This window comes from Pleurodeles waltl, chromosome 11, assembly GCF_031143425.1.
Source record: "Pleurodeles waltl isolate 20211129_DDA chromosome 11, aPleWal1.hap1.20221129, whole genome shotgun sequence".
Lineage (NCBI taxonomy): Eukaryota > Metazoa > Chordata > Amphibia > Caudata > Salamandridae > Pleurodeles > Pleurodeles waltl.
This window is the reverse complement of record NC_090450.1, coordinates 927,101,595-927,116,777: the sequence shown is the minus strand read 5'-3', so window position 1 is coordinate 927,116,777 and position 15,183 is coordinate 927,101,595. Positions and strand designations below refer to the sequence as shown.

The 15,183-nt window shown below is 45.5% G+C and overlaps 1 protein-coding gene across 4 annotated transcripts in view; it reads left to right on the top strand.

Annotated features, from left to right (window-relative positions):
• SBNO1 (strawberry notch homolog 1) overlaps positions 1-15,183 on the top strand; it is a 1,077,952-nt gene that overhangs the window by 70,327 nt on the left and 992,442 nt on the right. For 2 of the 4 annotated variants that reach the window (XM_069214993.1, XM_069214994.1), the window contains exons 3-4: positions 10,609-10,915; positions 11,458-11,502. In XM_069214993.1, coding sequence (XP_069071094.1) covers positions 10,609-10,915; positions 11,458-11,502 — 352 coding nt within the window. The remainder of the gene's footprint in view (positions 1-10,608; positions 10,916-11,457; positions 11,503-15,183) is intronic. The other 2 variants (XM_069214997.1, XM_069214996.1) reach the window with 1 other exon arrangement.

Here is a 15,183-nt window from a genome sequence, read left to right as displayed (position 1 = left end):
ACGCGTAGAATGCTGTAACTTGCAAAGAACATATCTATAGGAGAGGATGTTCCATGTGAAATTGAATGAAAACTAAAACTAGGGTCAGCTCCCCAACAGGGCTGCCAGATTTCTTAAAGAACATGTTTTAAGAATTTGTTTCATAGCTTCCATGGACTCTCTCGTGCGCCTCTGACTCAATTCCAAAAATGTTGTCGAATCCACACCCCAGTGACTATTAAAGTTAAAATCCTTGCACAAGAAAATTGAGTCCTGCCATGTACTGAGCTCGCCAAGGAGATTAAACTTTGTAGAAACATCTGCATTTGTGGCACAAATCATACATACCGTTACCTGTTAACTACTGTTCCCAAGACAACTGATGTAAAGAAATGGCTCCCTGTTGCAGTTACCCCCCCACTTTTTGCCTGATACTGATGCTGACTTGACTGAGAAGTGTGCTGGGACCCTGCTAACCAGGCCCCAGCACCAGTGTTCTTTCACCTAAAATGTACCATTGTCTCCACAATTGGCACAGCCCTGGCACCCAGGTAAGTCCCTTGTAACTGGTACCCCTAGTACCAAGGGCCCTGATGCCAGGGAAGGTCTCTAAGGGCTGCAGCATGTCTTATGCCACCCTAGGGACCCCTCACTCAGCACAGACATACTGCTTGCCAGCTTGTGTGTGCTGGTGGGGAGAAAACAACTAAGTTGACATGGCACTCCCCTCAGGGTGCCATGCAAACCTCACACTGCCTGTGGCATAGGTAAGTCACTCCTCTAGCAGGCCTTACAGCCCTAAGGCAGGGTGCACTAGACCACAGGTGAGGGCATAGGTGCATGAGCACTATGCCCCTACAGTGTCTAAGCAAAACCTTAGACATTGTAAGTGCAGGGTAGCCATAAGAGTATATGGTCTGGGAGTCTGTCAAAAACGAACTCCACAGCTCCATAATGGCTACACTGAATACAGGGAAGTTTGGTATCAAACTTCTCAGAATAATAAACCCACAATGATGCCAGTGCTGGATTTATAAAAAAAAATGCACACAGAGGGCATCTTAGAGATGCCCCCTGTATTTTACCCAATTGTTCAGTGCAGGACTGACTGGTCTGTGCCAGCCTGCTGCTGAGACGAGTTTCTGACCCCATGTGGTGAGGGCCTTTGTGCTCTCTGAGGACAGAAACAAAAGCCTGCTCTGGGTGGAGGTGCTTCACACCTGCCCCCTGCAGGAACTGTAACACCTAGCAGTGAGCTTCAAAGGCTCGGGCTTCGTGTTACAATGCCCCAGGGCACTCCAGCTAGTGGGGATGCCCGCCCCCTGGACACAGCCCCCACTTTTGGCGGCAAGTCCAGGGGAGATAATGAGAAAAACAAGGATGAGTCACTGGCCAGTCAGGACAGCCCCTAAGGTGTCTTGAGCTGAGGTGACACTGACTTTTAGAAATCCTCCATCTTGCAGATGGAGGATTCCCCCAATAGGATTAGAGATGTGTCCCCCTCCCCTCAGGGAGGAGGCACAAAGAGGGTGTAGCCACCCTCAAGGACAGTAGCCATTGGCTACTGCCCTCCCAGACCTAAACACACCCCTAAATTGAGTATTTAAGGGCACCCCAGAACCTAGGAAACTAGATTCCTGCAACCTAAGAAGAAGAGGACTGCTAAGCTGAAAAACCCTGCAGAGAAGACTGAGACACCAACTGCTTTGGTCCCAGCTCTACCGGCCTGTCTCCCCCCTTCTAAAGACACTGCTCCAGCGACGCTTTCCCCAGGGACCAGCGACCTCTGAATCATCAGAGGACTGCCCTGCTCTAAAAGGACCAAGAACTCCCAAAAACAGCGGCTCTGTTCACCCAAGACTGCAACTTTGTTTCCAAAGGAGCAACTTTAAAACAACTGCGTTTCCCGCCGGAAGCATGAGACTTGCTACTCTGCACCCGACGCCCCCGGCTTGACTTGTGGAGAAACAACACTTCAGGGAGGACTCCCCGGCGACTACGAGACTGTGAGTAATCAGAGTTGCCCCCCCCCTTCCCACCCCCACAGCGACGCCTGCAGAGGGAATCCCGAGGCTCCCCCTGACCGCGACTTCTTGCTTCCCAGATCCCGACGCCTGGTAAAGACACTGCACCCGCAGCCCCCAGGACCTGAAAGATCGGAACTCCATTGCAGGAGTGACCCCCAGGAGGCCCTCTCCCTTGCCCAGGTGGTGGCTACCCCGAGGAGCCCCCCCCTTGCCTGCCTGCATTGCTGAAGAGACCCCTTGGTCTCCTATTGATTTCCATTGGAAACCTGACGCGTGTTTGCACACTGAACCCGGCCGCCCCCGTGCTGCTGAGGGTGTACTTTCTGTGCTAACTTGTCTCCCTTCCCGGTGCCCTACAAAACCCCCTCTGGTCTGCCCTCCGAAGACGCGGGTACTTACCTGCTGGCAGACTGGAACCGGGGCACCCCCTTCTCCATTGAAGCCTATGCGTTTTGGGCACCACTTTGAACTCTGCACCTGACCGGCCCTGAGCTGCTGGTGTGGTAACTTTGGGCTTGCTCTGAACCCCCAACGGTGGGCTACCTTGGACCCAAACTTGAACACCGTAGGTGGTTTACTTACCTGCAAAAACTAACAAACTCTTACTCCCCCCAGGAACTGTTGAAAATTGCACTGTCTAGTTTTAAAATAGCTATATGTGATTTATGTGAAAACTGTATATGCTATTTTGCTAATTCAAAGTTCCTAAAGTACCTACCTGCAATACCTTTCATTTGAAGTATTACATGTAAATCTTGAACCTGTGGTTCTTAAAATAAACTAAGAAAATATATTTTTCTATACAAAAACCTATTGGCCTGGAATTGTCTGAGTGTGTGTTCCTCATTTATTGCTTGTGTGTGTACAACAAATGCTTAACACTACTCCTCTGATAAGCCTACTGCTCAACCACACTACCACAAAATAGAGCATTAGTATTATCTCTTTTTGCCACTATCGTACCTCTACGGGGAACCCTTGGACTCTGTGCATACTATTCCTTACTTTGAAATAGTGCATACAGAGACAACTTCCTACAACTGATCAGCCATCTCCCTGAGCTACCCAACTTAATCATCAGGCTAACCTATTCTTTCCCCCTGGAGAATAATGCCAGCCCCTTTCTTTGGAATGTTGATCCCTCTTGCAGCAAGGGTATAATAACGTTTACAAATTGCGATATGACTCTCCTGAACACAAAGAAGATGGGGGTTCAGAGTAATTAATTCCTCGACTATATCTGATCTTAGGTGTGGAACGCGTACCATTTGTGTTCCAACTAAGTATGCAACTTACAAAAGTATTATATATTAGTAGACATAATCTTTTTCCTATGCATCGGCTTCATCTTGGACCCTCTCCTCACCATGACCAAGCAAGTCAACGCCGTGTCCTCCGCCTGCTTCCTCACCCTCCGCATGCTCCGCAAGATCTTCCGCTGGATCCCCGCCGACACTAGAAAAACCGTGACTACGGCAACACCCTCTATTGCTGGGACCACCGCCAAGCTCCAAAAACGCCTGCAACGTATTCAAAACGCCTCGGCCCGCCTCATCCTCGACGTACCCCGCAACAGCCACCTCTCCGCACACCTGAGACACCTGCATTGGCTCCCAGTCAGCAAAAGGATCACCTTCCGACTTCTCACCCACGCACACAAAGCCCTCCACAACAAGGGACCGGATTACCTCAACCGTCGCCTCAGCTTCTACGCCCCCACCCGTCTCCTCCGTTCCTCGGGCCTCGCGCTCACTGCCGTCCCTCGCATCCGCCGCTCCACGGCGGGTGGGAGGTCCTTCTCCTTCCTGGCAGCCAAGACCTGGAACTCCCTCCCCACCAGCCTCAGGACCACTCCGCATTCCGGAGACTCCTAAAAACCTGGCTTTTCGAGCAGCAGTAACCCTCTTTCTCCCCCCCCCCCCCCTTTTTTCCCCTAGCGCCTTGAGACCCGCACGGGTGAGTAGCTCGCTTTATAAATATTAATGATTTGATTTGATGCTTGGCATGATTTCGCTTGATCGACTAGGTTAGTGCAATATCATTTTCTTTTGCTCCAAAAGAACCCTGATGTCTCCCTAGAGTTGCTGTATTTTGACCTAACACCACCTATAACTCTGCGTGCCCCCACACCAACCCTCCTGCACCATGCAATCCTTCCCATTCCTGCCCTGCTCTCCGAAGCAAGACTTTAAAAACTTTTAAAAACTAGAGCACTTGAAGGACAGCAGAGCTACAGCCAGATCTTTGGGCCTTTCTGTGGTGCCTCACCAACCCCTGTTCGCCTTTTGCTTCTTTCATGGCCACCGAAGTGGTTTCCAGTTGCAACTCTACCCACCCAGCCACCACGGCACACAAGCTTCCCAGTCCCCGTATGACCAAGGATGCAGTAGGCACAGGCTCCATGCGTCGGGGAGCCAGAGGTCGGGACAGTCCACATATCTATTTCACCCCCCACCCTCTTTTGTTCGTCCTCTTACCATCATTGGTACCAAATAAGAAGCAGGATACCCACCACCTGCACCACTGGAGGTCATTAACTTCCGACCAGTGGGTTCTCCATATCGTTCGGGGCTATTCCCTCTGCTTCGTGACTACCCCTCAACCAGTGTCACCCACATGTGACGTCTGACGGAGGATCATATTTCCCTACGCCGCCAGGAACTTGCAGCTGTCTTTGCAAAGGTAGCCATGGAGAGGGTGCTGGCATCAGAAGTAGGTTGTGGCTGCTATTCCTGCTGCATTCAGGTGCCCAAGAATGACGGAGGCCTTAGTCCTGCCCTAGACCTGTGCCCCCTCAATTTCTTATTGGAAAAAGGAGAAATTCAAAATGCTTATTCTCACTGTCTGCCTCGGACCCGAAAGACTTGATGGTAGCGTTGGATTTGCAGGATGCATACTTCGTCATGCTTGCCCACAGACGTTATCTGCAGTTCATGGTAGGTCATGAACACTTTCCGTTTACTGTGCTCCCCTTTGGCCCAACCAGTGCTCTTTGGGTCTTGGCAGTGGTTACAGCTCATCTGCGGAGATCAGGGTTGTCAGTCTTCCCCTATGATTGACTGGCTGCAGAAAATGGGCTCATCCTAGACAGTCGTCTTCCGCCTCCAGACTACTGCGGACTTCATGCACTCTCTGAGTTTCACTAGCAACATGCCGAAGTTACATCTGACCCGTTCACAGATGCTTTCTTTCACTGTTTTGGATACATTGCAGTTTTGGGACTATTCTTCCAGAAGGTGAGAGGTGGCTTTTCATGCTGTGATGCTTATGTTTCAGCCTCTATCCTGGATTCCGGTGAGACTGACTCTGAGGCTGCTTGACCTCATGAATGCTGCTTGTGACACATGCCCGCTGGCTTATGCAGACTCTGCAATTGGGCCCTGAGGTTCCAGTGGGTGGAGCATCATATAAATCTCCACATGATACAGATCTTGGAGGGTATTGCAAAAGATCTGCAGTAGTGGTTAACAAGCCACAATTAGGTCAGTGACCGACCCCTCTCACTTCCCAACCAAATTTGACAGTAGTGACATGCATCGCTCCTGGGCTGGAGCAGCCATCTGGGAGAGGTGGAGGCTACTGGTCTCTGGCAGAATCCAGAGTCTACATCAACTTGTTGGATCTCTGGGCACTGAAAGCCTTTCTACCCTCCAGCAAGAGAAGGCTAGTGCAGGTGTTTGTGGACAACAATACTGCCTTGTGGTTCTGTAACCAACAGGACGGGCTGGGGTTTTGGACCCTTTTTCAAGGGACCCTGCATCTCTGGACATGGCTGGAATGTCAGACCATTTCCCAGGTGGTTCAACACCTGGTGGTACCTCTGAACGCCAGAGCAGACAAACTCCGCAAAGATGCCTAGCAGATCATGAATGGTCTCCATCCAGATGTAGTGCTAAGTCTTTCAGTAGTGGGGAAAGCCTTGGTTAGATCTGTTCGCCGCTGCAGAGAGTGCTCAATGCCAGAAATTTTGCATGCTTGACTTTCCAAAGTGACTTTCGCTCATGGATGCTTTTCATCTCATGTAGAGCTCACACCTCTTGTACTCCTTTATGCCTATACCACTCTTGCCAGGAGTTCTCAAGGAATTCAGGAATGACCAGGCCAAAGTCATCCTTGTGGCTCTGGACTAGGCTCATAAGAGTCTGGTACTCTGACCTGTTGAGCATGACCAGTGGTGCTTCAGTTGGGTTGCTCCTTTGGGGGGGAATTTTCAGTGGCATCTGGGGAGGATTCTTCACCTGAATCTGTCAGCGCTCTGCCTTCATGCATAGAGATTGAGAGAGGACAACTGACGGCTTTCAACCTTCCACCCGAAGTCTGTGACGTCCTCTTGGCAGCCAGGCATCCTTCCACCAAGACAGTACACACATGCCATTTGAGAAGGTTTGTGGCATGGTTTGCATAGAACAGGCTGGTGCCCTTTCAGCTAACCTTTTGCTGGTCCTTCTGTTTACGCTTCCTCTTGCCCAGCTTCTTTGCCCAGGCTTTCTTTGTACCATCTTGGTATTTCTGTGGTTGCAAGATCAGCCATCCTTTTCAAGCTCTCCTGTTGTACATGAGTTTCTGAAAGGCTTTATCACGTGTTCCCACCTTGACCCTTCATCATGCCACAGTGGGGCCTAAATTTAGTCTAAACTTTTCTACTGGGCTGTCCCTTCAACCCCCTTCCCCACTGCCCTGTCGGGCTCCTCACCAAAAAGACAAGCTTTCTAGTGACAATAACATTTGCCCGGAGGTTCTGTAAATTCCAGGCATTGTCATCTAAGCCTCTGTACATCAATATCCTCCTGGACAAGCTGGTCCTCCACACTAGAGCTTTCTTCCTTCCGAAAGTTGTCACTCCCTTTCATGTAGGTCAGTCAATCAATCAATCAGAGTTTATAGAGCGCAGCTACTCACCCGTTGGTGTCGCAAGGCACGGGCGGGTAGCATGTCCTGGAGGTGGGTAAGAAAAGCCATTTCTTCAGTTCCTTCGTGAAGCTTGGGAGGGAGGTGGTTTGTCTGATGTGGATGGGTATGGGTATGGTGTTCCAGGTGGTGGTGGCGCGGTAGGAGAAAGAGCGTCCTCCTGTTCTGGTTTTCCTGATGCGGGGTACTTCTGCGAGGGAGAGCTGGGCTGAATGTAGGGTCCTGTTGCGCACGTGGAAGTTGAGTCGCTGGTTAAGGTAAACAGGTCCGGTGTTGTGGAGCGCTTTGCGTGCGTAGGTGAGATTTTAGAAAGTTATAAATTTTTTCGATAGGGAGACAGTGCAGTGTGCGTCGGTATTGTGAAATGTGGCAGTGTCTGGGTAGGTCGAGGATCAATCTGGCGGCGGCATTCTGGATGTTTTGCAATTTGCGGGTGAGTTTTTTGTTTCTGGTGTAGAGTGCATTACCGCAATCCAGTCTGCTGGTGATAAGGGCATGTGTGACAGTATTTGTATGCTTGAGGGAGATCCATTTGAAGGTCTTGCGTAGGAGGCGGAGGGTGCGGAAGCAAGTGGAGGTGACTGCGTTGTTTTGATGGTTCATTCTGAGGTCGCGGTCCAAGACAATTCTGAAGTTGCGGGCCTGGCTGGCAGGGGTTTGGGTTTTTGAGGGTGGGTGGCCACCAGAAGTTGATCCATGCGTTGGGTTGGGGGCCTAGGATAAGTACCTCGGTCTTGTTTGTGTTGTTGAAGGCAGCTCTCTCTCATCCAGGCCAGTCCATCACTCTGCCTACCTTTTACGCTCTGCCTCATCTCACTAAGGAATAGGAGCTACTCCACTGGCTGGACCCAAAAAAGGACGTTGTTGTTTCACCTTAACTGCACAAAAGTGCTCCAGGTGAATGGCCAACTGTTCGTGGGGTGTGTCGGAGTCCAGACAGAGGAGGTGGCATGGATTTCGCTCTGTATCAAAATCTGTTACACATTGCCCAAAAAGAAACTCTCTGAGGGTCTGCATGGTCATTCCACCAGAGCCATGGCTGCGACCACTGCATTAGCATGCTGAGTTCCAGTCCTAGACATCTGCCAGGCAATGACCTGGGCATCTCTGCATGCATTTACCAAGCACTACTTTGTGCACATTCAGGTCTGTGTGGATGGGCACTTTGCCTGTTCGATCCAGCTGGACATTTTAGTCTGAAATTGTGCCACAGGCTCTCTTTCAGGGCAGGTATTGTTTAGATATCTATTATAGTTTTCACATATCAGTGGTCTGTTCTCTTCCGCCCTTCTGGTGTGTAAAGTTGTGAAAACAAACTGATATCGGCATGCTGGGTTGGTTCCTATATAGGCACTGCTAATGTCACTTCTGGCACAGACTATGCCCCGTGGAGCTGAATAACGCAACCTACCAGTGTACAAGGCTACTACTCACAAAAAAAAAATCTGGAACCAGTCTGTGGGTAATTCTGTGGTAGGGACTCTGGCTAGATAGGCATTACATAAGATAAGTCACTTGTTAAATTCAGTTGAGTTTTTCAATTTGTGTAGCTTGAGTCCCTGCAGATCCCTCGACCCTGTCAGAAAAGATCTAACAGATCATCCTCTACATTTTTATCAGCCACTGTGCGTTTCGCCACTGAGTTACTTCTTAGGGCTTGATATTGTGATCAGTTCCAAAGTCCCAGTTTGAATTTTTCTTTGTAGTCTTTCATAAAGCATACCTTAGTTCCATTGACATCTCAGTTTAGCACAGAAGTCACAATTCTCCTTGATTTGAAAAATGTCTTGCTGTTTTATTAATTACCATCTGCCATGTTTTTTTAAAGGCCAGATTGCTTCCTTAAACATACCGGAAGGTCATTCAGAGCGAAGGAACTTGGGCATTATCAGTTCTCATCCAAGTGAGAATTTGTAATTGACTGAATTGTCAGAAGCCCAGCTGTGCATCAACTAACATTGTGGGGTGTTGAATGTAAAAGTTTTGGGACTTGAGACAGCGAGCGTTGATAGCAGTGGCTTTGCATTCAAGGTGTTCAGCAGGCAGCAACTTAAGGTAGCTAGTGCGGGACTGATGTAATCTTTACATCCTTACTTCAGTAGACAACTTGGTGCCACATAATAGCCTATTTGCAGATGAATTATAAGACTCCTCACCTGGCCAAAATAAGACGTTGAAATAGTCGATTTGGTATTAAATGTTAAACACTTGTGAAGGCCGCTGTGGGAAAACACAGGAAAATTGAAGCAATCTTTTTAGATGTAATGCTGGAAAAAAATGTTTTTGAGACTTCAACTATGGTCTTGTCTGGCTTACGTTTATTGTGTTCTTTGACATACAGACTTGAGTAGCAGAGGCACCTAGTTGGGCAGGCATTTGCTGGTATCACGATGCAGTTTTGTATTGTACTTGCCATTTAGTTACTGTGCTTTTGTACATCTCCGTTCATCATTGAGAAGATGATACTGTTATTTTGTCAATGCTAGCAACCAGAATGCTGCCATTTTGAGAAGAAACGAGTTTTCATCTCTGTATATATGGCATATAACGCCAAAGAATAGCTATACTAAATCCACGGGAGCCCCCAAGAAAAGCTGTGATGTATAAGAAGTTTGACTTGTGCATTGTATTGGGTCCTGCAATAAGTTAGTTCTTGTATTTGACTTTGTGGTAATGCTTGTCAACTCTTGGTTTGATTGATAATGAAATTTGTTAAAAGTATAACAGAAAAAAGCATAGCTAATAAAAAGAAGCTCAATTACCAAGAACTTTTTTTTTTTTAAACAATCAGTGGCTTATTACATCATTACTGGAGTCAAGATGTAGTTTACCTTCTGTCTTGTTTCCGGTGTTGAATTTTACATTTTTTTGGATGAGTCCACACCCAAAATATTGATAAACTCCATAATGTCCACTTTTCCTACTATGTAATAATCCTCTTATCTTGTTTCTGAGAAGCATTTCGGGTCATCGTAAGATGAGACCCCTAACCCAATCACAGAGCCGGTGTTGTTTTTTTTTTTTTTTTTTTTTAAGTGCAGAAACACATTGGCTAACTTCACCATTTGCATTTTTGAACCTCTAGACAGTGTCCCTTGCTATATACATAAACTGTTTAGTCCTTGCCACTCCTTGAATTTCAGACGACCCCAAGACCACTAATCTTTCTTATTTACTAGTTACTGTGTGGGGTGTTTTCGGTTTATATACTCACCTCACCATTCATGCTTAATTGCATTTCTCCATCAATCCTGTAGTCTTCTTGAACGGACACTAGGTTCACTATGGAGCGGTCAATTAGCTTTCAAGTCTTGCCACGTTATCGATTTATGAACGGTTCATTTGACCTAGCCAGGCCTTGTGCATGGCAGTATCTTATTTAAAAAATAATAATAATAATAGAATGCCTATAAAAAGACCTTTGCATTACACCAGCAAAGTATATATATTGGGTTGCGAACGGGTGACTCAAATATTTTTTTTTGGTGTGAAGTAGCTCGATTTTGATTAATTTAGATAAATGGTTCTCAAACTAAGAAAAAAAAGATTCTCTCTAATTTGATCGTTTTTAAGGTGATTTTCAGAAGGATTTCAGAAGAAATTTGAATCTGTAGATCTGGTCTACTTCAAATTCATGTTTAGTGTATGTAAATTGTATCTTTAATTTCTAAATTCATTTTTTCATTGTTTGCAGCCACCATCAACCACGACTTTCGTACTTAATCAAATAAACCAACTTCCGACCTTGGGAAATACAATAGTAATGACAAAAACAACACCTGTTGCAACCAACAGGCAGACTATAACTGTTGCAAAAATAATTCAGACCAGTGCAACTACACGGCCCTCTACAGCAGCACCTACATTCAGGAATGCCATAACAACTGTACCTGCTAAGGATCAGATCCAGCTGAAAGATTTGCTTAAAAGCAGCAGTCTTAATGAACTGATGAAACTTAAACCTCCTCCAAACATTGCTCAACCAGTCGCAACAGCTGCAAGTAAGTTAACTTTTTTATTTAGATGATGCTTTGATATGGTTTCAGATACATGGGTATGAAAGTTTAAATCCGATCAGTATCTTCACGCGGTATAACCTACCCATAGCCAACATGTTAACGGTGCTTATGTTGTGGATCTTGGTGCAGCTTTGCTTGCTGTAGGGTTGTTTCTTTCAGAGCTTTAGTAAATTATGCTGACCTTGGTGCACATAAACTAGTTAATTACAGAATGAGCGCACACACACTTCCCTAGCAATTGCATTGCAGAGTGGATTATACCTCTGAAATGTGATAATTTAAATGAGCTTGCAGAATACAAGAGTAAATGACGACTGACCTAATTCAACCCTACCCCTTTGTTTCCTCCTCTTTACTTGCATCAAATAATTCACCAATACTTGAAAAACGTTAATAGTTTTCTGCCAGTCTGTTAGCAAGAAGCTCTTTCATTGTTTGAGTTGTTTTGATGTTGCAAAGTAAATGGTGCATTTCCTCATCAGTGGAAGTTAACAGGTTATATTGGATGATACATTTTTTTGCAGAAATTTTTGTCCTACCTCATAAGGTGGTAAATGCCACAAAGGCAGGTAAGAATAAAATTACGTTTTTGGGCAGCACTTGGTTTCTGTAGTTTGCTACCTTTTTATCTTTCACATATTTTAGAGACTGACACATGGTGAACTGTGGCGGTGGTAGCTATCCTTTCTATTCTAAAGAGCACTTGTCTCGCAGTAAATTATTGTAGGACTAATTAAAAACGCAGTTGTCCAGTTTGAGGCTTTATGGCGATAGATGTGTTGAGGTTAAATCTTCGAAATCTTCATTGGTCGTATTGTCAACTTTGGTATCTTCCTGGCATAAAACAAACAAGAATTCATGTTGTAGTTCTTGTCTTCCTCCCAGAACGGTTGGGCAAAGGAGGAGCAAATTTAGTGCATCTGCGTAGTGTGTTCGTACTATGGTTGACTTGTATCCAGGCAACTAATGCACTTGATTTTCACAGCTTTGGCACTTTCCTTTCCTCACCTAAGTCGTGGTCACTATTTTCCCTTTGACTATTTTATTTTGTGGTGTGTAATCTGCAAGAACAATTAAATACATGTCTTTCGATTCATGTGAACATCTGCTCTGTGCTTTTGAAATAAGCTGAGAATGTGCCCCTCATGTTCATATTTTCACATGTACTGCCCTTGTTACTATTTTCACTTGTACTAAAGTATACAAGAAGTAATGGATGGAATTCCTGAATGAATCTCAGCACTTTTAATTACTCTGGCCCCATCTCAATCAGTTGTTGTTTTGCACACAATCCCACCTCAGTTCAGATCCAGCTATATGCAAATCAGTCTTGCCCCTGCTAGAGTGTGAACAGTCTAGCTTGAAGTTGCTCTCTGAACTGGGGCACAAATCACCCTTATCAGCTGGGTATAGCTTGGTTCCAGTGACAGTGTGCACAGGACCTACGTCTGGGCATACCCATCCAACTTAGGGTGATATACTAAAGTATGCAACAAGTACTGATTGGAATTCTTAGTAATGAGGTAATCTCGGCTACTGATAATTTCTCGGGCCGCATCCCAAGTAATTGCCATTTTGCACTTTGCCACTTCTGTTTGGACCCAGCTATGTAACAAGACGTGGGGTCCCGGCTTACTCCCTGGCTGTACCTGGCTGAAGAGCCCATAAAAAGGCTGAACAGGTCGTGGGTTGCTTGTGCCTCCAGGCCAGGGAGGACCTGGCCTAGCAGTTAGTGCTTGACTGTTCCCATAAGGAGCAGGATAAAGACCGATTTACATATGACTGGGACCAAACTGAGGTCGCATTGTGGGTGAAAAATGATGGATTGGGATGCGGTCTCAAGCGATTGGCAGTGGCTGTGATTAATTCAAGCATTCCATCCATCAACATGTTTTTGAACTTGTCACTTTTGACATGAACCTTCTCAGATATAAAAGTGAATCCAACTACACTGTGGTCTGCAGCTTCAGGCAGTCTCTCCTCACAACACAATGTGTTAATGTTGTGCACATTTGAGGCACTAGGAACTCCTTGTGTAAGCACTGTGACATGATTTTGCAATGTAAACTCTTCTAGTTTCACATGCTTGCATTATCCTGCCATCTACTGTTTCGGACTGGAAGTGTTTTTCAGTTTTTGTTCTGTTGGGTTTAGACGGAGTACGAGTGTGACTTACTATGACCCTGACATTAAGCTTATAGTGCTCCCTAACATAACCTTCATTTTAGGTATCTGTGATTACATGAGCGCTCTGGAGATATCGCTGGCCAGAGGTAGAGGACTCCTCCTAAACCCGGTGGAAGACGAATAAGACTTAATGGTCGATCGAGTATTTTTTTTTTGTTTTTAAAGGAGTTTTCGACTGACGAAGATTAAATAAATATTAGAGGTTGAGGAGTCTTAGGGACATGAGCATGATGTTTAATTTCAAATTTCGTCCTTAACTATACCTTTCAAGATACTGTGAACCTGAAGGCTGTTAATAGTGGAATGCTTTTCCAGCCGAAAAACTCTAGTGCACAGGGATGGCATATTGTTGGGTCCCTGTGCTGCCTTGAGTGTCAGGGTTGGGCTGTTAAAACTTAAAACAACAGAAAAACTGTTCTCAGAGAAGGACGATGTAGAGACCTCGTAGGAGGGCTCAGGAAAAACACGTAAGAGTAGGTAGGACTTTGAGGAAATTTCTTCATAGGATATCAGGGTTCCTGGATCAACTCACACCGTAAGTCTGCCATGTCCAGTGCTTTAAATGGGACGGTACTGAGTACCGGCACTTTTTCATTTTGAGACGGAGAGTACCGGCACTTCTCAAGAAAAACGTAATACTTTGAATTGGAGAGTACCGGCACTTCTCGGAAATAAGGAGGTACTCTGGCACAGAGTACGTGCACTTTATTGGTTCCATTTCAAGCACTGGCCATGTCTCAAAGTAAAAGACAAGATAATCAAGTCTTAATTTTCTACACTGAATGTCAAAACTTTGAGGTAAGTAGCAAGACCGCACAGACAAACACTTGTTGCTGAAAAGTCAGTGCTTGGGTCTGTCATTTAACCCTGTAGTGTTTGGTCCAGACACGAGATATTGGAAAGGATTTACTCAAAGATCTCAGTGCTATTGAAGACAAAGCTCAAAAGGAAAAGGAAAGGCGCTATATCCTAAAGTAAAAGCAGCAAATGGAGGAAAGAGCTGACTTAATCGATGCTGAGAAGAAAAATCCTATTACAAAGAAAGTAATGTTTTGAGCAAACCATTGCTGTACAGAAAATACCCAAGCCCTTACGAATTAAGGGCCAGATGTACAAAGGTTTTTTGAGGTTGCAAACAGACAGATTTGCAGAATTTGTCCGTTTGTGACTGTAATAACGATTTAAATAAATGTACGAAAGAAAAAAATGATGTGGTAACTTGTTACCGAATTGCAATTTGCATTAGCTATTCAGTATTTTTAAGGGGGCTAGTACCAAACGTCTTTTGAAAGTAGTGATTCCCATTAGAATGGATTAACGTTTTGCAACCAAATTCTGGTAGCAAAACATTGAAAAGTAGTGTCAACTCGTTTGCAAATGGGAAGAGGTCTCCAAGCGCCACTGTCAACTCCTTAAGAAAAAAAAAGAGGGGAAAAAAAAATTGATGTTACATTTTTCTTTTTGAAGTGCATCTCATTTTCCTTTACGAAAAGCGAGTTGCATTAAGTTGCGTTATTTAAATAGCAATCACAGACGTGGTGGTTTGCTGACCTTAGCAGGCCACCATCCCTGTGATGGTTGTCATTACTAATGGATCACTATTTACAACCTATCATTAATATTGGAGGTCGGTCGATTTGCAGCCCCCTAGGAATTGCTGAATAAGTAATAAAACTTTAATACATTTATAATAGCAATTCTGAAATTACCCTATTTGGAAATTGCTACCCCAAAGGTATGTTCATCTAGCCTAAAGGGACTAGGGAGTAGACAGAGCACCAGAAATATCAAGATAAAGCTAACATTCCTGGCATCTTAGTATGAGCATAGAAAAGGAGGCGTTATGGAAGAATTGCCATTAACGCAACAGGAAATCAACACAGAATAAACTGCAATACCCAGAAGAAGAGTAAGCTTCATGGGAAGATGTTTTGCAGACTCCTCAGACTCCCCACATGAGGGGGTAGACTTGTACCCTGCCAGAGCATCCCCTGTTGTGCCCCCACTCCAAAAAGTGGCATTTTAATACTTCAAGTGGTGGCTAAGGCAGCTGATGCTTGGGT